This window comes from Condylostylus longicornis, unplaced genomic scaffold (genome assembly GCF_029603195.1).
Source record: "Condylostylus longicornis isolate FDR11 unplaced genomic scaffold, ASM2960319v2 ptg000135l, whole genome shotgun sequence".
Lineage (NCBI taxonomy): Eukaryota > Metazoa > Arthropoda > Insecta > Diptera > Dolichopodidae > Condylostylus > Condylostylus longicornis.
Window position 1 is genome coordinate 12,757,448 of NW_026578103.1, and position 20,015 is coordinate 12,777,462.

Below are 20,015 nucleotides of genomic sequence, written 5' to 3' on the forward strand. Positions count from 1 at the left end.
AATTTAAGGATTAAGTAAAATAAAATATAAAATTTAAAAAACAAAATAATCTTATAATTGTTATAATGATTTTATTATGTTCAATTTGTATTTAATTAAATTTATTGTGTGAAAGAAAATATAAATTAGAATTTTTTTTTTCGAAAATTTACTTTAAATACATACATACATAATGTATATTAAATTTCTTTTGTAATATTAAAAAAAAATTAGTTTTTATCAAAGTAAAAATTTAAATTACAATAAAATTATGAAATTACAGAATATCGAAATCAAAAACTTGCATTTTTTGTAAATTTTCTTTAATAATATAAAATTAAAAGTATATCTAAAAAATAATTTAACGGTTTACCTTGTAAAAGCGTTAGTGTAGAATTTCTTAATCTTCCAAAATTTCCAAAATATTTCATAAATTTCAAAATTTAAATAGCATCTCAATTCAGTATAATTATGTACGTATACTCCCACTCTCACATTACATGAATTACATTATGTGCTTAAATTAATTTTACTATGAATAAATAAAATGAATATTATTGTATTCATACTAAATAACATTCTTATATGTTATTGAATTTTTATGAATTAATCATAAGATCAATAAGATTTAATAGACCGATGTGGACATACAAATGCATATATGTACATTAGTACGGAAACTTATTTTTATATAAAAATAATTGTAGAAATTTTGGAGTTAACGATTTTACACACAAAGCATTTGATGTATGTACTTTACTTTGATTAACGCATTAACTCATTTATTTCAATTTATTTATAATATTTAAATTTATCATATTAATTTAATGTATGTATTTGTTTAAAAATAAATTGCAAAATAACTTTAATATATTTAATATGTATATAAAACGTTTAATTACTATTTATATAAATAATTTCCAAAGCGTTCAAAAATTTTTCAAATATAATAAAATTAATTAAAAAAAAAAATAAGAAGTGTAATTTGCAAAAAAAAAAAAATAATTTAAGCTATTAAACATTTTGATTATGTAAATTATTAATTAATTAATTATTATGTATTTAAATTAAAAGGAAAACAAAAAAAAAAAAACAAAATACAACATCTTAAAATATGCTTGTGTTGAACTTTTCATTTAAAATTACAGCAATTCAGTTTTCGTTTGTCCAAACATCTTCATTTTTAATTTGATATTGATACTGCAACACCTTAAAACTCTAGCTGAGAAATAATTCTTAAATTCGTCTAGATTTGTAGCCACTCTTTTAATTTGATTGTGAAGTCATGAAAAATAATGACATAGAGTTGAAATAACAATTTTAACGCGAAATGAAAATCAAGAAATTTAAACAATTAAAATTGAAAAAAATTAAATATCATATGCATACATGTTGTTCATATATTATATATTGCTTCCATAGCATGTAGATATTTACGTTATAGCTCCGAAAAGATAGACAATCAATAGAAAATCAAGATAATCCAAAGCACAGGTGCTAAATAGAGTACAAAAATTTTGGAGAAATTTTGTGAAGTCATTCATTAAATCTACTTACTATGTATTTTATTTTAAAACAATTTATATGAAATTATTTAAATTTTTAGTAAAGTTTATTGTTTTTTGTGTTCCACAAACGATTTTCTTTTTTTTTCCAATATTGTTCTTTCTTAATCAATTGAAAAACTTTTAACTAAAGTTAGTCATTGTGATTCACCCACAATATACGACATGAATAAACTTAAATAAAGCATTGTTTTTAGTGTTTCGCTTATGTGCGGTCAAATTTGAATTTTAAACGTTTAGTATTAAGAGATTTTTAAGATTTAAACTTTTTTGGCTTAAACAATACATAGTTTATAATAATGGTTCAAAAGCCTATTTTAAATTAAAAATTTTGTGTTTTAAAACAAAATTTTGCATTTAATGTGTAATTTGTGTAATTAAAGGATTTGCTTTCTTATTGAATCAGTAGTTATAGTTTCTTAATAATGCTAAAGGAACCAAAGAGCTCATTTTTGTGTAACTTTATTTTACCTACTAGCTTTCAGTATGGATATTATAGTTTTACAAAAGTTGGACAAGACACGAAACAGTAAAAGAAAAGAAAATAGAATATATAGTCGATCAAGCTCATGGATATTAAAATTTCTTATTATTCTTCTTTTTATTTATAATTCAAGTGATCTTTCATCTTAGTCGATTTTACTAAAACCAAAGTAATACCTTACATCCATGCATTATGTATATATACATGTGTATAGAGTAATGTAGTAGAAAAAGTTGAAAAATTTTTTGTAATCTTAAATACATATTCAACTCTACAATATGTAAACACTTCTAAAATGGAATGGAATAGTACAAAATTAAATCAATCAAATAAAATTTTTGATAAAAATCATGTTAATTTCTTAATTTAATAAAATTTTTACATCATCTTACACAAATTAAATGAAAGATTAAAGTCACATTTTTTTATTATAAACATGGACTAAATGTAAAAATATTATATACGATTTGATGCGTGAACTTTATTTTTTTTTAATAATAGTATTTCCAGCTATCTGCAGATTCTTGGTTCTTCTGTTTATGTTTGCGCTCCACCAAGCCAGTCAAAGCTTCAGATCTTATTGACAGTGAATCAATTTTTTCAACAAGTTGCTGATATGGACTTAAAGGTTGAGTTCCCATAACAACATGACCCAATTTAGAATCAATTTTTGCATCCAAACGAGCATTTCTTATTAAATTGACAATCCAACATTCAGCTTCATTCGGTTTCATATTTAATTTATCTGCAAGCATGCTAATGGTAATGCATTGATGAATTCTACAAAATGTTTCAAAAATCATCAATCTTGCATTTTCGACAAACTCATCTAAGCATGCTACAATAAAAAAGTCATTTAAAATAACTGTTTGGCATTCATGCAACTTCATACGGGCACCATCAAAATCAAAATTTACATACAAACATTCTAAAAATTCTGTTATAGGATCCCGATATGTGTATGACTCTTGTTGAATAACTTTTATTAAATCTTTCAGGGCATTCCTGCGTGCTCGATTAATTATAACAGCAGTAGCTAGATAACGCAAAATGTGGGGACACATAGTTTGTATAGCATTTAAATACAGAGGTTTATACAAAAACATCTCAATTATAACATCACGACCTTTGTCATGGTTGAAAAATACAAAAATACCCCAATGAATTAGCCAAGTTCTTTGTTGGAGTGCATTTATGGCTGTGAAATTGCTGCTGTCGATAAATTCTCTCAATCTAGACAGATCCTCAAGAGCAGAATCCCAATTAAGATTAAGAATTTCTGATGCTAACTTACCCCATAACACATTTAAATAATTTTTATCAGATGTCGACATGACTAGTAAGCAAAAATACAAATACGAAGTAGCATCACGATAACTACCGCATTCATACAAATATTTAGCTAGTTTGTATGCACTTTCGACATTCTCTGCATTAAAATTGTAATCCTTTTGCAGAACATTAACAAAAGTTTTCGAATCTTTCATACTGTCACTGTTTTTTAATAACTCAGTAGCTTTCATAATAGGAGCAACCTCATTATGAAGTTCCCTCAATGTAGCTAGAACCTTGGTTTTTCTCTGTTGCAATTCTTCAGGAGTGTCTTCTCCTAAGTTCAAGCGTTTACGTGTATCCATTGTATAATCAATCATATTTGTTTTATTAACAATTTCTAATATAAATTGAAGAAGTTCTTCTTTGCTATAAATATCCTTTGCACACAGACTTTCCAATAGTGGAAAAGTTAAATGCCTATCCAGAAATTGTAAAGTTTTCGCAGTTAAATCAAATTGTGCCATTTTTTGCTGAATATTTTGATTTAGTAAAAAATAATTAGTTTTTTTGTATTAGCACTAAATTTAAATTGTAGCACGTACACACGCTGCAGACGGTGAAAGAAATATGACACTACACAAATGTCAAAAATGATTTTTTGTTAATGAAACAAAAACACATAAAACATTTAAAACTACTCCATTCAATAGATAATAGTAATCAAATGTTTCTGATAACAAGTTTATTTATTTCCTATGATTTTAGATTTATAAGGCGGATTTATCGGAATTGCTAAAGTAATGAATAAAATATGTCGTGAAAATATTATGGTCGATAGATAATCAATTTTTAAAAATATGTCACATGCAATACTAGTTTTCAGGTCTTTTCACGAGATCGTATTGATTTTTAACTCAGTTATCTTAGTAAAATATAATAAACTTTGTCACATGAGCTTGGTTTTTTCCAATAAAAATTGTTTAATTTTTTGACAAATTGCATTAATTTTATAATATACATTGACGTTGTCAAAATATAATTCATTAGCCTGATTGTGTATCTCGCTTTTTTAATCACTCTCTATTCACTTTCAAATTGGATTTCTTAGTATTTTCTAATGGATGTTTCACTTTTCCAATAAGAGTACTATTTTTTTAATAGGATTTTTGCATTTTTCTCAAATTATCGACTGAACGTCTCACTTACAAAAACAAAGTGAATACATTTTGTATGCATTTTAGAGAAAAACAGGATACACAATACCAAATAATTGTTCTTACTCGAAAATAACATTATACAAGTATACGATATTTACTCACTTTTTTTTATTTTTGTGTCGTGACAAAACATACTTACTTAGACTTTGTTACTGTTGCAGCTACCTTTCCGACGATGTTTCGACATCTCGAAATAAAACACGCGGCATAGTACTAATGAAAAGTCTAATTTGGTCTAATTAATGAAAAGTAAACGAAATTTTTGTATGTCATAAGTATAAAAATATTAACTATTTCACTTTATTAATAACAATATAAAATGTCACTCTTAAAAATGAATTTTTGTAATGAGCGTGCTACTATATACTCACACCGCAAATTGCAATATTGAATTAAAGTTGTTTATTTTTGCCACTAGAGAAAATTATTGAGTTTGAGTTATAATGTGTGACAATTGCACTATTTCAAAATTCAAACATTTGGGGTATACTTAACCATATGTTACAGTTACAGTTTTTGACAGCTGTCTATGGGGAAATATTAACACTAATTTATTTATAACAAAATTTCCCTTTCATCAAAATTTTTTCAGAGCATAGAATAATTAACTAAAAAAACCATAAAGATGTCTGAATATCAGGTCGAAGAACAGAATGATACCTCTAAATCAGATATACAAGCTAGAAGGGAAGCAAGGCGCCGTAAGATTTTGGAAAATTCTAAGCTAAGATTGGAGAAATTAAACGGAAGAATATCGCATGAAAATATTAAAGAAAGTAAGACAATTTTTATTGTAGAATACTATTGATTGCTAAAATTTGATCTTCTCTTTCTATAGATAAACCTTTAAGTAATTCCCATCGAACTTTTTCTGATCCAGAAATGGAAACTGAAGAAATGTTTTTAGGAAATAAACCAAATTTTTCAAATTCCTTTAACAAACCCGATATATCTGGAGAAAGGGATCAGGCTATTTTGAATAATGAAGTATTTTTTAGAAATTTACAATTCCAGCAACAAAATCAAACAGCAAATATTAACGAGAATTTTATTAATTTATTTACACAAGAACAGAATCGTAATACCACTACTTTACAAAAAAATGAGTCCTTTCTCACAAAAGTATTAAATTCGAAGTTTCATTTGATGATTTTATCAGTTTTTACGTACGGGTTTATCGTATTAGGAGATAACAACTTTTCTAGCTATAGCATATTTTTACCACTTCTTTTTTGGGAACTAACAGAAACCATTATCATAAAACCACAAGCTAATTCGTCAGATGCCTTAATCAGCCTAGTTCTTATAATGGTTGGTGTTCCGTCAAACATATTTCAACCAATAGTAAAAATAACACAAACTCTAAATAAGATTTTCAAAGATGTTGGGGTCTTTATGTTCTCTTTTGTTATATGTCATGTAATATGCGTGAATTGTGCTACGGAAAGAGAAGGCTTACAGTCACAATTAAATGAATCTGAAGGAGGGCATTTTCGTTAATTTTTTTATTTTCAAATATCTATGAAAATGTAAATAAAACAAAATAAATTTTTAAAATGTTTTGGAATTGTTTGTTTTTATGATACGCAGTATCCACCTTCTAGTAATAAATGGTGACCATTTATATAACTTGATTTATCACTTAGCAAAAAAATTACACTATTGACAACTTCATTTACTTCTCCAAATCTGAAAAGATGAGCGTTTAAATGGATTATTATTACTACTTTTCAAATTATATTACCGTTTGAGTGGTATATGATTAAGAACTGGATTTGCTTTACTTGGTGAACTCCAATTAGCCTTTCCCATCTCAGTCATTATTACAGTTGGATTCACAGAATTTACTCGAATTTTACGTTCGCCCAATTCTAAAGCTAGGCTTTTAGTTAATGAATCGAGTGCAGCTTTTGTTGCGCTGTAAGCAGAATGTCCAAAAAATGAACGGCTTGAAGCAAGAGATGACACGTTCACTATACTTGACCCGTTTTTTAAGCTTGGTAATAAAGTCTGAGTTACATTGAAAACTGCTTTTATATTAACATTGAATGTGCTGTAGGTAAGATAAATTATATTATATAAATTACAATATGTGCACATAATATGTATGTATGTACATATGCGCATATATATGCAATAACTAATAAATCTTTCATAAAACTATAAATATGCACAAGTGTATTTACATACATATGTATGTAGAATATTTATGTAAATATATTGCTTTTGTACTTGTCGAAATCTTCTTCCGTCAACTCAGAAAAGGGTTTTATATATGCAACACCTGCGTTATTGACTAAACCATCAAGCGAATTAACGTTGCACAATGCGTCTCTAGTTCCATTCCAATCGTTTAAGTCAACTTGTATAACTTGTATTTTAGGACACTCTTGTTTTAAAAGCTCCAGGTTTTGCAAAGTTCTTGAAACCGCAATAACATTAACTTCCAGATCATAAAGAGATTTGCATATAGCATTTCCTATACCTAACATTTATAATTTGAAGAATAATTTGGACTTATAGTTTTAACATACGAATATTAATTGCAATATCTAATTACCTTGTCCTGCACCTGTTACAAGAATTGTTTTATTTTTTAAATCCATTATTCTGACCTTCTGAATTGTAAAAAGGACAAATCACAAATAAAAATTCCTTTTTCAGAAATTAAGAAGTAACGAACTGACTTATGCGAATGAAAGAGATAACCGAATTTAAGACTTGTAATTCTTATCAAAATTTATTTGTTTTATGTACATGATAATTAAGTATGTACATACTTGCTTAAATTGGGGAAATGAAGAATACTAACTAGTTGAAAAGCTTATAAAACACTCAAGCATGTTAATTTGTTAATCGCATTCGATAATAAGTTTATCAATTTACAATAGTCAATATGAATATGCATATTGTTAAATTATTTGTGTTAGATTCGTTAAATCGAATTATTCATACATATATAAATCACATATTTTAACTAAATTTTATTAGAAAATTCTGTAACAATATACAAAATGGTCAAAAAATGAAATACATTTCAAAATTTTCATGAAAATAAGTTGATGTGTTAATGTCAGCGAAAAATGCATTTATTTTTTATTGAAAAATGAAGAAATTTTTGTTAAAAAACTTTTTCTTTCTGTCTTATTATCTAATTCATTGGGACTAATTGTATTTATTTCATCACCCGTACCCCTCCTCTCTTTAATTTCCGATTCTCTTTTATTTTTATTCAAGTTTATTTTTTCCAAAATATTATAATCAACATTCTTGGTATTAATATTTGTTTTTAAACTAGTTTGAAAATTTGGATTTTTTGTTTCAAGTTGAGAATTATGTGAAGAGGGGCACCAAAATTCCTATTCTGTTTTCTTATTTCGAATTTTTTGAGTTTTCGTTGCAGTTGGCTTTAAATCTGGTGGATCTATTAAGGACTCTTGACGAACAACATCAATATGGCCTAGACGTATCATTTTCTCTTCCCACTTTGCAATACTTTTCCTAAAAATAAATTAAAATTTAAACAATTGATTTAAAACTTCAAAGAAGAATGAAAGTACTTGTAAGCTTCAAGCTCTTTTCCAGATTCTTTTACAAAAGGTTCCTTTTCAACGTCAGATAAACGAGCCCACTTTTCAACAGTTTTCTTATGCCATTCTTTATAAGTTTGATTTGGTCCTTGGGGGGTTGCAGATCTTTCATGTTTTAAAAATCTCAAGAAAGCTGAAGCAGGCTTTTTTGGTTTTCCTAAATCTTTAATACGCTTACGCATGGCACGCTTTTGTTTTGCATCTGCTAATTCCTGCTTTAGTTGCTTTAACTCGCCTCTTTGCTCATCAGTTACCTTACTATCGTACTTAGTTCTAGTTTCTAAATAAGAAATTTGATCTTTTTTATATTCTTCTTGCAATTTCTTTTTATTTATTTCATCTAAATTTTCCCATTTACTAGCTAATATCTTGACAATTTCATGAGCTTTAGCATTCGGGTTTTCGGCAGTTACAGAATCTCTCATCTTTTTCATGAATCGAAAATACGGAGTTAAAGGCTTTTTTGGCTTTGGGGGAAGACCAATTTTTTCTTCTAACGAAGTTTTCAAGTCATTTTTTGGTAAATATAGCGGAAATTTTTGTCTAAAAATAATTCAATTTTTATAATTCATTTAACCTTAAAATAAAAGCTACCTTGGTTGAAGTAATTTACAAGATAACGACAGAATTCTAAATGAATTGTTTAACGAAATCATATTGTTGGTTCAACTTATATTTTGCATTAATTTAGTAGTTATTTAGTTAAGTTGATATTTTTATTTACTTTACTCCACACAAGTAATATAGTTATTTGAAATAGATTACTTCGAATAGCAACTATTGTCTTACGCAAACCACAAAAACAAAAAGGGTTTCGCGTTTACACGCTTTTGTTATTTTGTAAATTAATTTTTTTTTTTTATTTCACTGGAAATGAAAATGAGCCATTGTGTTTACTATATAGTTACAGAAAATTTATTTTTAACATGGAAACATTGAAACAATAAGAATCCTAGGTTTACAAATAATTTTTTTTGTATGTGATTGCGTCAAAAGCTAAATCTTTTAATAATATTGCAAAAATGGTATTCTTAAGGTCGTATTGTTATATACAAGCTACAAAAAGAAACAAATTCAGAAAAATATGAAACATTTCAAGATTCTTCAGCTTCAAGACATTCTAAAGTCGAGGTCGCTATATACTGCTGAATTGCCATGAGAGTGTTTTTGTATTAAAGAAGAATTCTGAGTGAAAATTATTTTACTATACAGTAGAATAACTTTACATCTTGTGTGAAGGCAAAAAATAGAAATTGCTATATCCACTACAGATTTAACCAGATTTCTTAAAAGTAAACTAGTTTCTTAAGAGAGCTTGGACGGTGGTCAGCTAATTTCTATAAAGTTTAAAACTTTTCTAGCGAAATTATTAAATTTTGGCGCAAAGCCTGAGCTCTTTCGAATAATTGCAGTTTGGTATGTAAACAGCTATCATATTTCATTGCAGATATAACCTTGATATGATGCGTTGCTATTAAAAAATTGTAATTTTTTGAATAAAAAATCAATATCGAAATTTGAAATTCTATTCTACAAACCAAATTACTTTTTAACAAGGTCCTATCAGAGAAAATAGCAGAATATGTGTAACAATATACGATTTACTCGTATATCTAAATAATACTCGAGCAATCTGTGGTATTTGGCAGGGTTTCCAAATCAAGCAAAATTGTACGATATATGTTGGAATGATCAAAATTTGAATGAGAAAAATATAAATTTTCTTTATTTTTCATTTAATTTTTTGACAGTATGGTGAGTACTAAAATTTTCGATCTGCTTTATATTTTGTTTTATTTTAATTTTTAATTACAATAATAAAAGAGCAGCTAAAATAAAAGAAAATTAGATCAAATCAAATTTTCAATCAATTTCAACAATCCAAGTTTGAATATTTCGAGTACGATTTAGTTTTACAATGCTTCATTATGTACAAGATTTTGATTTGTACAATCGCTCGATTTGTAAAATTTGATTTATCGCAATTAAAAATTTTTACATATGTTGCATACTAAAATTGGATTGTCAAAACCTTATAGGGAAGTATACTACGGAGAATAGGTTGACAGAGAATCTCACTGAGAAAAAAAAGAAATATAAACAATACTGCTGGTCTAATCATTTAATGGTCTATGACATGAACGCAGATGACAAATTGCAGATTGCAGTTTACTGTTCAGTTGTGTTTCTTTTAAATTAATTTTCCGCGCTATTTATTTGCTATTATTATATATAAAATTCATTGTTATTTTATGAAAAAGTAATTTTTAATAAGATTTAATTATATTATAAATGTTTGATTAAGAAAAAAATTTCATATTGTGAATAAGTATGTATGTATATCAGTTAAAACTTGGAAAACAAACATTTGAATTTATGTACATACACACGGGTACACGTTTCTTGTATTTGAAAAAGTTTATTTAGTGTTTAGTTATGTGTTTACTATAACATATATTCAAACATATTTAAAGTAATCTCAAATTTGAACAATACCTAGCTAGTTCAGAACATTTTATATTTGAAATTTAGTAAAAATTTGCAAAATAAGGCATAGATGTATTCGTTTATAAGAAAATTTTCAATAGAAATATTAGAATGCTCCTATGCCGGTTATAGCTCGTCCTAAAATCAGAGCGTGAATATCATGAGTTCCTTCGTATGTATTCACCGCCTCTAAATTCATAACATGTCTAATAACATGATACTCATCTGAAATACCATTTCCCCCTAACATATCTCTTGCAATCCTTGCAATTTCTAAAGCTTTTCCTGCATTATTTCTTTTTATCATTGATATCATTTCTGGTGTATGTTGTTTTTTGTCTTTTAATCTACCAACTTGTAAGCAAGCATGTAAGCCAAGAGTGATTTCAGTAGACATATTAGCGAATTTTTTTTGTATAATTTGGTTAGCAGCTAGAGGTCTTTTAAACTGATGTCTGTCTAACGTGTATTGACGTGCTATAGATAAACACTCTTCAGCAGCGCCGAGTGCACCCCATGCAATTCCATACCGGGCATTATTTAAACAACCAAACGGTCCTCGAAAACCTTCTACTTTAGGTAACAGATTTTCTTCAGGAACATGTAGATCATCCATTAAAATCATTCCAGTAGTTGAAGCCCTTAAAGAAAATTTTCCTTCAATTTTTGGTGTTGACAATCCTTTATTTGATTCTTCGCGGTCTATTATAAAACCTCGTACTTTATTATCTTCACATTTTGCCCAAATTATAAGTATGTCAGCTATTGGAGAATTAGTTATCCATGTTTTACTTCCGTTTAATACGTAAGTTTTAGTTTTGCTTTCATATTTGGCTCTTGTTTCCATGCCACCTGGATCACTCCCATGATTTGGTTCGGTTAGGCCAAAGCATCCAATTAGCTTACCTTCAGCTATAAAAACTTAATAAGAGTAAAGGAACTACTAGTTTTGTAACATAAACTTACCCATTTTGGGAAGATATTTTTCTTTTTGTTTATCGCTTCCATAATCATATATGGCACCCATTGACAGGGAACTTTGGACACTTAAAGCACTTCTATAGGAAGAATCTACACGTTCTACTTCTCTGGTTAGGAGACCATAAGCCACATTAGATACGTTCGCGCACCCATAGCCTTTCAATGTACAACCCAAAGCACCAAGAGAGCCCATCTCAGTTAAAATTTCTTTATGAAAAACTAAAATTTGTTAAATGTTCACTAATTATTAATAGATTACACATTATAGTTCAGTATATTTTTATGTACTGTTCGTATAAAATAAAAAAATGTAGTTAGGTAGATACATTTAATTAAAAAAGCACTAGCTTTCTTTTTCTAATAAGATAATTCGCGTCACGCCGTCTTAACCTTGAAAACAAATTATGAAAATCATTTTAAATGGTATCAATAAAATTATCTTAAATTATGTTGGTATCTTTCACCTTCATTTCGATTAGCTAGCGTAACTCGTGGCAGGAGAGTTTCTCGACAATAGGAACGGAAAGAATCTCGAATGGAAATTTCATCTTCAGTTAGTTGCGATTCCAAATTCAAAGGATCATCCCATTTATACGTTGCTGTAAATATATTGATAATAGTTCCATTTTTAAGTTTTCATAATTTTGTTCACAAAACTTACGAAGTTCATGTTTTGTTGAGAAAAGACGTGGACTTACTAAAAGTTAATATTTTTAAGAATATTATACAGACATGCAAAAAAATTTACAAACCAATCGTCGATTTTAAATGTTGTGAAAATCTGCTCAGTTTTTGTAAAAGCATGATAAAGGAATGAAATGTTGATATTTTCAATTTATTAATATAAGTCCGCAGTGTTTAAATATTAAATATAATTTGAGTTTACCTAAAAAATAAAAGATTTTTAGAAGATTTATGATTTTGAATTTTTTGGTATAACGCACTTATTTAAATTATCAAAATGAAAATTAAATCGTATCTCCAAAATGTGTGCAATTATGTTTACATGTATAAATTAAGTACCTACCTACTGATAAGAAAACGTCAAAACGCCTAAACATGTGATATTTCATGTGTTTAATTTTTAACATTGGAAAAGTAACTGCTTCTGTTGTAAGTACTTTATGATGAAAATTGAGGAGGAAAGTTTACAGTGCATAAAAAAACACAAAACAAAAAAAGAGTGTATAGGCATCGACTTTTTAAAATTCCAGGCTTATCTCAAAATCAGATTAAGTTTTAAAATTCAATTGCGCAATGTATTTTTTCTGACATTTTAGGTTTTACAATATGTAATAATATTATTTATTTTATTCGACCTTCTACTTTATATCTACATACATATTATGTACATGTCATCAACGTCGTTTTTGATAATGGCCAAACACATCATACATACATACATATAAGTATCGTAAAAACTATTTATGGTATGTATAATACGTTTTCCGTATTATGGGCTCTTCTCATAAAACACGTTGACATACCTACTATATGTATGTATTAACAAAATGTTTCTCTAATTTTTTAGCAAATAACTTTTTTACAATGCGTAAGCTTTGAATTCAGTAGTTCATATGTAGGTTAAACTAACATTTTTACGTGAATTTTGATTATTGCGTTTCGTTTCGTTCACAATGTCTCTTTTATATATGGAAAGTTAAATTTTTCAATTTATACCATGTAAAAAAATATGTAAGTAGTTCAAACTTTAAACCAGAGGGTTAAAATTGATGTCGAAACTGTAACAGTATATTTTTTAATATGTTATTTTTTTAAAAAAAGGAATTCTAATTATCAAATCATAAAAAATATCATTTTTATCTACAAACATTATGTAAATAAAATTTAAAATGTAAGAATAAATAAATTTTGCAACAGAACTAAGGTAAAACTTTTGTTATTCAAAAGCAAATTTTTTTACACGGACTTGTTAGGCAGGATATAAAAAAAAATTTATAATTTAACTAGCAACAAATGACAAGTTTTTAAATGTTTTTAAAATAATTATAAAAAAAAATGTATATATGTATTTAAACATTCTGTAGACAGAATTAGACTATTTTTTTAAAATTTGTTTAAATAGATTTAAATATCAAATAAATTACATCTAAATAATTCAAAATTTTAAGCGAAAAGTACCCCCTGCTTGTAGTACATTCCACATAATGTATGTATGTCTATATTTCCTTGTACATATATTTTATTTTTTGTTTACCTACATATTTGATATACAGTGTGTGCATACATACGAGATAGATGTCTAATAAGATTAAATACTTGTAATATTGACTGTGTTATTTAAAGTTTGCTAATTTTAAATTTCTTCAACATAAAAAGTACTTTTAATAATTAAATAGTACTTTTTCTATATAGCACTAAATAATAATTTTTGAAATAAACTTAAAAATATTTTTCTTAGAACATGCGCTTCTTTATCCCTAAAAATTGTGTTTATTTTTCGTCCTTTTTAGGGTTTTGGTAGGGATTTAACATTTTAGAACATTTACCTTAAAAACACATGTATAAGAAAAAAGAAAAAACAAAAAAAAAAGAAAGAAAAATTTGTAGGTCCTTTTTCCTTATTTAAATTTCTGTCAAATTTTTTCATTTTTTCTGACATTATGAAACCAATAATCGCTAACGAAGTTAAAAAAACGAAACGTTAAAAAAAGTTTTTCCTTAATTAAAGGATTAAATTTTCTTTTGTTATGTTTTATTTAAAAAGAGATTAGTACCTTTTAAAATGTGTAATTTAATATTTATTTGAATAAAATTTAAAGCTGAATAAATATAGTTTTGTCGTTTTTTGTAAAAAAGAAAAAAAGAACGTGATATTTTCCTGCATTAAGTATCCTTAACCAGGAAGAAAATTTTTTGCTTTTAGTAGAGAAAAAATTTCAAGGAAATCGTAAAAAACTTTGTTATCGATTTAACCTATAAAATGTTAAACTGTTATTTTTTTTCTTGTGCTTTTGTTATAAATTGTAATTAAACTATAAAGTAAAAGAAAAAAATATTTTTAAATTAATTCTTACAAAAAAACAAAAAAAAAATTTAACTAAATGTGATTAAATTGATTTTTCAGGATCAACAATATACCTATGTAATTGATCACGTAACAGTGTGTTTTTACTTGTCGTTTTAATTTGTAAACACTGAAAAAAAAAATTAAAATAAAGGTTAAATAATGTCCCATCGTGATGATGATGATGATGACGCAGGGGCTTGCTACGTTTCGTCACAAGAACATTGCTGTGAAATATGTGGAATGACTGGTTTATCTGATGAGTATATGAGAGAACATACAAGAACTTGTCATGTTGAGGGTAATGCCCAATGTCCATTTTGTGGTTTTAGTGGAGTTATTCCTGCTGAGCTCCTTCTACACGTGAACCAAGCCCATTTAGATTATTTGACACCAGAAAATGAATTAATGAATTTTATTGATGATCAAAGTCCAAGGTAAGTAGTCTAGTGAAATGTTTTAAAAACATTTAATGAAAAAACAAAATCAACTTACAACGTACATGAATATGAGGGTACTCACATACATAAACATAATTTTAAATATGAGATAACGTTTTGTATATCGTTATTTTACAAATAACTTATCGACCTATCTACATATGTATGTACATAGATGTATAACATTAATATTAATAAATATATGTATTAAACTATTTTGATACAGTTTGATGACTAACAATTAAATTTTTTTCAAAAAAGCTATTAAATTAAATTTAAATTTGATTTAAAGTTTTTTGAAATATATAATATCACAATAACTGAAGCCTATATTATTAATTTTATACATACCATAATTTAAGATAAAAAATGGTGATATGAAAAAATAAGATGCTTTTATGATTATTAAAAGTCGATATTGGGAAATTAAATATTTATATGCATGCTAGTATTTGAATATTTTGTATCAGTTTTAATAAAATTGAATCTTTTGTTCCATTAATTAAAGCGTGGATGGTGATTCAGATTCAATATCGGAAAGTAAAATGTGTATAACTCATTCACATTGCTCTTCGCATAGCCATCATCATCATGGTCATAACAGGTTGAATGGTGCAGTTTCTATTATCAACAATTCAAACAACGCTTCTGCAGATGTAAAATCGGAAACTCAACCAACCAAAACAAAAACCAAATTTTCTGTAACAACATTGTCAACCAATAGTAAGCAAACCCAAAAACAGCAACAATCAATTAACTCTGCAATAATAACAGCAGCAACAAATCATGCCAGTTCAGGAAATTTAAACTCAAATCGAATATCATCAGCGAGTTTAGATAATGTGTTAAAACAGCCGTCTAATGTTTTGAATAATTCTAACAACACTAATTCAAATAATCAATTAAAACCGTCGTGTTCGAATAATTTTAATTCGCAAAATTTTTCTAATTCGAAACATCAACATCAACAGCAATTTAAATTAGCAAATGAAACTAACAGAAACTGTGATATGAACGGTGGTGCTAGCAGCAGTAACAGCAGCATTAATAGTAACAATAGTAATAGCAGTAGTAATGGTTGCAGAGATTATATGAATGGATATGATTATGGAAATAATAGTTTGTCTGGTGGTAATTCCACTAACAATAGCGGAGGTGGCGGTGGAAGTAGCGGCTCACCATCTAGATCACAACTTGGATTAAAATTAAAGAGTAATTCGCCGGCAACAAAAAAATTAAGTCCTTTGCAAGTAAAGTTGCTCTTTACATTGTTTAATTTTTTTTTATTGAATTACTATTTTCTTTTTAGTGTCCCTTGTGTCCATATACTTCTGACAATGCAAATATTTTGGAAGAACATATTAATCGTTCCCACTTTGATCCATTGAGCCCTGGAGTGAATGGATCTTCCGCATCTTCGAACAATCATTTTGGTACCTTAAACGCTTTACAATGTCCAATATGTTTAAGATTATTTGACTCATCATCAGATTTAGAATTACATGTCAACATCGAGCACAGGTACATTTAAAAGGCAAAAAAATTTAAAAATTAAGATTTTTATTTCATGTAAAACTGCTTTTTAGGGATATTTTAAGTCCTGGAAAGCCAAATACAACAGAAAATCAATTCAACTTATGTCATAATGGTAGTATATGTCCTGTCTGCAATATATCATTAGATAATATGAAGCCTCAAGAAATGGAATTGCACATTGAAGGTCATTTTACGAAATCACCCAAAAATATTAATTTCGACACAGATTTAGAAAAGCAGGCACAAAAATTGAGAGAACAACGGGAGTTTGAAATGTTAAGAGCTCAATATGGTATGGATGATCAAGGCAATTTTCGTGAACAATCTGCAGCGGCAATGCAGCGAGCAGTTTATGCAGGTGAAATGAGTGTAGCTGATTATTACGAACGACAGGTAGGTTTAAGGGCAGCGGAGTCACATGGGATTGACGATTGTACGTCTTGCACCAAATCGGTTGCAGGTAAAAAATTATGCTGACACACATGAGTAGTTTTTTGAAAAGTTAATATAATTGTAGCCCGAGTGTTATCGCTTTCTTCTTCGTCTCCTGGCGTCATGAAATCGTTGGTGTGCTCTTTTGTTGATCATTATGCCTCCAGTTACGGAGATAAAGGATGGGGTTGTGGCTACAGGAACTTGCAAATGCTTCTGTCATCATTATTACAAGTATAAATCAAAAAAGTTATGTTTTAATTAGTCTTAATACTTATCATTCGCAGAATACAACATATAATGAAGCTATTTACTCCGCTTGGGGGAATCATGGACCATCCAGGACTGCTATGCCCAGTATTTCTCGATTACAAAAAATGGTCGAAGCTGCTTGGAATCAAGGGTTTGACGTGCAGGTACTTAAAAAGAAATTCTTTTTAAGTTTTCAAAATGAAATAAAATGAATAAAAATTTTAATTGACTTTAAAGGGCTCTGAACAATTAGGTTGCAAACTTTATAACACCCGAAAATGGATTGGTGCTACAGAAGTAGTAACAGTTCTTTCCTGGTTAAGGATTAATTGCCAATTGATTGATTTTCATCGTCCAACTTCATCGGATGGAAGGCACCCAGAGCTTTTTAATTGGGTTTTTCAATATTTTGATGAACCACGTGTTCATACTCCACCTTTATATTTACAACATCAAGGTAGGAATTATTTATTTCTAATAAGCTCTCTTTAGTACCTAAAGTATTAAAGTTTCTATTTGATTGGAAAGAAACTTATTCAATCCTTATTTTTTTTAATGAAACGAATTTTGTATTATGATTAAACATGACATTAGAAACACTAAATTCTCTTATACAACATAATAGAAATATACGTTTATTATTCTTAATACATATTTTTTTATTATTTTACTAATGTTTAGGTCACTCCAGAACAATCATAGGTATAGAACAAAGGGTATCGGGTTTAACCTTATTAGTATTAGATCCAAGTCATGGGCCAAGACAAGTAGCTGCTTTAGGGTCTTCACAAGACTCCTTAAGACTGATTCGAAGAGGACCATCTGCCATGAGAGCACCACAATATCAAATTGTTGCTGTCAAAGGATTAATAGAAACAGAAGAACAATATCAAGTGAGAAATATTTTATTTATGTCTATAATTTATATTTTAATTATTGTTTTACTTTAAGGCTAGCAAAGTGCTGAGATCATTACGAATTCCACCTGATCGTTGACTTATATTTAAAATTTTGGGTTTCTATAAGATAATTACGTTACTACAAGAATTTGTTAATATTTTAGTTTTAACTTGTTAGAAATTATAATTTCAAATTAAAAGTTATGAAAAAAGCAGTTATTTGAATAAGAGGAAAAATTTATTTTTAGAACACAAAGTTAAGTTCTCACAAAAGAAAAATTAGTTTTAGTTAGAAAAAAGTTACTAATAATTAAATAAAAAAATAATCATTAAAATAATCATTTACAAAGTGTTAAAAATTTTTTAAATTATAAAATTATACACAACTGGAATATTAATAATAAGAATTTCAGATAATTGTATATATAAATTTTTTTCGCAATATTTCGCATGTTTTTATAATGCTTTTATGCTCAAACTTTGTTAGGTCTTTTCTGTTATAAAATCAATAGACTTCTCTGAAGAATCAAGTATTGATTTTATAACAATTGTCTTTATATTAACTACAATATTTAATGAATTAATTTGAGATGGGATGGCAAATATTTTTGAAAATTTTTCATATTGTTAGATATTTTTACCTAATTGAAGTTTCCAAAATAAAAAATATAGCATACGCATGTTATGTATATGTATATATATTCATAATATACTAAATATGTATACGTAACATAAAAATATGTATATATGATTGAAAAAATAGTATGTATTTCTTCCAATAAATTTTAAATAAGATAAAATTTATTAAATACAAATTTACAAAAATTTATAAAATTCATTAATTCAATTAATTAAATACATATGTACATACATATATTTTTATAGCACAATATATACATTTTTCATAATCAAATATTGCTAAATTTTTTTAAGCCAGTTTCTACTTTTGACAACAAAAAAAAAATAATAAAAATAAAGAATCGCGAAGCATTTGAAAAACGTGAATAAAATTAAAGGAAAAAAATATTAAAAAATGGACTTGATTAGTGACCATTTCATAAACTTGGAAAGCTTTTGAATTTTTTTTAGAACATAAATATAATTATGCTCAAATTTTGTTTTTAGCAATAGCTTTACAATACATTTTACATTTTAGAATAAATTAATATGTTAAAAAATATTTAAATTGGTAAAAAATATTTTTTTGTGTTCTAAAAATTTTATTGATGATCATTCATTTTCTGTTTGAAATTAAAACACTTCTTCCATTACTTAAGTGCACTTAATTTTTTTTAAGTTTAAGAAAAGTACATATTTACTTTTTAGGTCGCTTCAAAATTAAAATTAGATTACTTCACTATGTAAGAATTAAGGAAAAACAAAGAAAAGTTTTCTTAATAGGTACTATTTGATATTACTAAAATATCTATTATTTTTGTTAAAATTTTACAAGGCTTGTCTGTGTAAATCTTTAAAAAAAAAGAGTTATAGTAACTTTAAGATTTTTTAAGAATTACTATGTTTATGCGCAAAGTTTAATATCTAGTCAAAATTAATTTATTAAATTTTTTATTCAAATTCAAGGATCATAAAAACAATGCAGCAATATAGATCGCCGTTCTTTGAATTATTATATATATTCACTATGTAAAATATGTTATAGTTTTTTTTGAAGTGAATTATGGAAATTAACTTTACGTATAAACGTAGGAAGTGCAAATCACCGTTTTAAACTGTACCTTTAATAAATATAATATACAAATAATAATAAAAAAATTAAAAAAATATAAACAGAATTTCATTCAAAACTGTCTATGTAGATGATTTTATTTTTGTAGATTTGATGAAAT

The 20,015-nt window shown here is 27.0% G+C and overlaps 6 protein-coding genes across 9 annotated transcripts; 2 read left to right on the plus strand and 4 right to left on the minus strand.

The window, feature by feature from the left end:
• Positions 1 to 2,366: 2,366 nt before the first annotated feature.
• Positions 2,367 to 3,924, minus strand: LOC129615314 (eukaryotic translation initiation factor 3 subunit E). Its single transcript, XM_055530454.1, has one exon. It carries the CDS (start codon positions 3,825 to 3,827, stop codon positions 2,520 to 2,522), a length of 1,308 nt encoding a protein of 435 aa, XP_055386429.1. The 5' UTR covers positions 3,828 to 3,924; the 3' UTR covers positions 2,367 to 2,519.
• A 1,122-nt stretch (positions 3,925 to 5,046) lies between these two features.
• On the plus strand, positions 5,047 to 6,020 carry LOC129615263 (uncharacterized). Its single transcript, XM_055530383.1, has 2 exons — positions 5,047 to 5,296; positions 5,359 to 6,020. Exons 1-2 carry the CDS (start codon positions 5,146 to 5,148, stop codon positions 6,018 to 6,020), a joined length of 813 nt encoding a protein of 270 aa, XP_055386358.1. The 5' UTR covers positions 5,047 to 5,145.
• Positions 6,021 to 6,069: 49 nt separating this feature from the next.
• LOC129615264 (L-xylulose reductase) lies at positions 6,070 to 7,233 on the minus strand. The gene is made up of 4 exons (XM_055530384.1): positions 7,081 to 7,233; positions 6,753 to 7,005; positions 6,265 to 6,573; positions 6,070 to 6,209 (listed from the first exon to the last, which is right to left on the minus strand). Exons 1-4 carry the CDS (start codon positions 7,124 to 7,126, stop codon positions 6,098 to 6,100), a joined length of 720 nt encoding a protein of 239 aa, XP_055386359.1. The 5' UTR covers positions 7,127 to 7,233; the 3' UTR covers positions 6,070 to 6,097.
• A 262-nt stretch (positions 7,234 to 7,495) lies between these two features.
• Positions 7,496 to 8,860, minus strand: LOC129615367 (uncharacterized). The gene is made up of 3 exons (XM_055530529.1): positions 8,705 to 8,860; positions 8,081 to 8,653; positions 7,496 to 8,021 (listed from the first exon to the last, which is right to left on the minus strand). The coding sequence occupies exons 1-3, from the start codon at positions 8,764 to 8,766 to the stop codon at positions 7,880 to 7,882; spliced, it is 777 nt and encodes a 258-aa protein (XP_055386504.1). The 5' UTR covers positions 8,767 to 8,860; the 3' UTR covers positions 7,496 to 7,879.
• A 1,479-nt stretch (positions 8,861 to 10,339) lies between these two features.
• Positions 10,340 to 18,476, plus strand: LOC129615019 (zinc finger-containing ubiquitin peptidase 1-like). Of its 4 annotated transcripts, none has more exons than XM_055530060.1 (10): positions 10,340 to 10,502; positions 14,667 to 15,043; positions 15,555 to 16,296; positions 16,356 to 16,567; positions 16,633 to 17,042; positions 17,100 to 17,248; positions 17,302 to 17,430; positions 17,504 to 17,723; positions 17,948 to 18,159; positions 18,218 to 18,476. In XM_055530060.1, the coding sequence occupies exons 2-10, from the start codon at positions 14,769 to 14,771 to the stop codon at positions 18,260 to 18,262; spliced, it is 2,394 nt and encodes a 797-aa protein (XP_055386035.1). In that variant the 5' UTR covers positions 10,340 to 10,502; positions 14,667 to 14,768; the 3' UTR covers positions 18,263 to 18,476. The 4 variants fall into 4 exon arrangements, with proteins under 4 accessions (XP_055386035.1, XP_055386037.1, XP_055386036.1 ...); XM_055530062.1 differs by lacking the exon at positions 10,340 to 10,502 and adding an exon at positions 14,089 to 14,145; XM_055530061.1 differs by lacking the exon at positions 10,340 to 10,502 and adding an exon at positions 14,368 to 14,581.
• LOC129615020 (glutaryl-CoA dehydrogenase, mitochondrial) lies at positions 10,471 to 12,595 on the minus strand. The gene is made up of 6 exons (XM_055530064.1): positions 12,523 to 12,595; positions 12,331 to 12,464; positions 12,240 to 12,275; positions 12,043 to 12,177; positions 11,564 to 11,797; positions 10,471 to 11,509 (listed from the first exon to the last, which is right to left on the minus strand). Exons 2-6 carry the CDS (start codon positions 12,380 to 12,382, stop codon positions 10,704 to 10,706), a joined length of 1,263 nt encoding a protein of 420 aa, XP_055386039.1. The 5' UTR covers positions 12,383 to 12,464; positions 12,523 to 12,595; the 3' UTR covers positions 10,471 to 10,703.
• Positions 18,477 to 20,015: the final 1,539 nt, after the last annotated feature.

What these genes read in the sequence shown, in the direction of transcription:
- LOC129615020 (XM_055530064.1), bottom strand. Translation starts at nt 12,382, where the DNA reads ATGCTTTTACAAAAACTGAGCAGATTTTCACAACATTTAAAATCGACG. An exon ending in ACATTTAAAATCGACGATTG is followed by an intron (nt 12,276 to 12,330) that starts GTTTGTAAATTT and finishes ATTAACTTTTAG; the next exon opens with TAAGTCCACGTCTTTTCTCA. An exon ending in CTCAACAAAACATGAACTTC is followed by an intron (nt 12,178 to 12,239) that starts GTAAGTTTTGTG and finishes ATATATTTACAG; the next exon opens with CAACGTATAAATGGGATGAT.
- LOC129615367 (XM_055530529.1), bottom strand. Translation starts at nt 8,766, where the DNA reads ATGATTTCGTTAAACAATTCATTTAGAATTCTGTCGTTATCTTGTAAA. An exon ending in TGTAAATTACTTCAACCAAG is followed by an intron (nt 8,654 to 8,704) that starts GTAGCTTTTATT and finishes AATTATTTTTAG; the next exon opens with ACAAAAATTTCCGCTATATT. An exon ending in AAAGAGCTTGAAGCTTACAA is followed by an intron (nt 8,022 to 8,080) that starts GTACTTTCATTC and finishes ATTTATTTTTAG; the next exon opens with GAAAAGTATTGCAAAGTGGG.
- LOC129615314 (XM_055530454.1), bottom strand. Translation starts at nt 3,827, where the DNA reads ATGGCACAATTTGATTTAACTGCGAAAACTTTACAATTTCTGGATAGG.
- LOC129615019 (XM_055530060.1), top strand. Translation starts at nt 14,769, where the DNA reads ATGTCCCATCGTGATGATGATGATGATGACGCAGGGGCTTGCTACGTT. An exon ending in TTGCACCAAATCGGTTGCAG is followed by an intron (nt 17,043 to 17,099) that starts GTAAAAAATTAT and finishes ATATAATTGTAG; the next exon opens with CCCGAGTGTTATCGCTTTCT. An exon ending in AAACAGAAGAACAATATCAA is followed by an intron (nt 18,160 to 18,217) that starts GTGAGAAATATT and finishes TTTTACTTTAAG; the next exon opens with GCTAGCAAAGTGCTGAGATC.
- LOC129615263 (XM_055530383.1), top strand. Translation starts at nt 5,146, where the DNA reads ATGTCTGAATATCAGGTCGAAGAACAGAATGATACCTCTAAATCAGAT. An exon ending in GCATGAAAATATTAAAGAAA is followed by an intron (nt 5,297 to 5,358) that starts GTAAGACAATTT and finishes CTCTTTCTATAG; the next exon opens with ATAAACCTTTAAGTAATTCC.
- LOC129615264 (XM_055530384.1), bottom strand. Translation starts at nt 7,126, where the DNA reads ATGGATTTAAAAAATAAAACAATTCTTGTAACAGGTGCAGGACAAG. An exon ending in ACGGAAGAAGATTTCGACAA is followed by an intron (nt 6,574 to 6,752) that starts GTACAAAAGCAA and finishes TCTTACCTACAG; the next exon opens with CACATTCAATGTTAATATAA. An exon ending in AATCATATACCACTCAAACG is followed by an intron (nt 6,210 to 6,264) that starts GTAATATAATTT and finishes TCATCTTTTCAG; the next exon opens with ATTTGGAGAAGTAAATGAAG.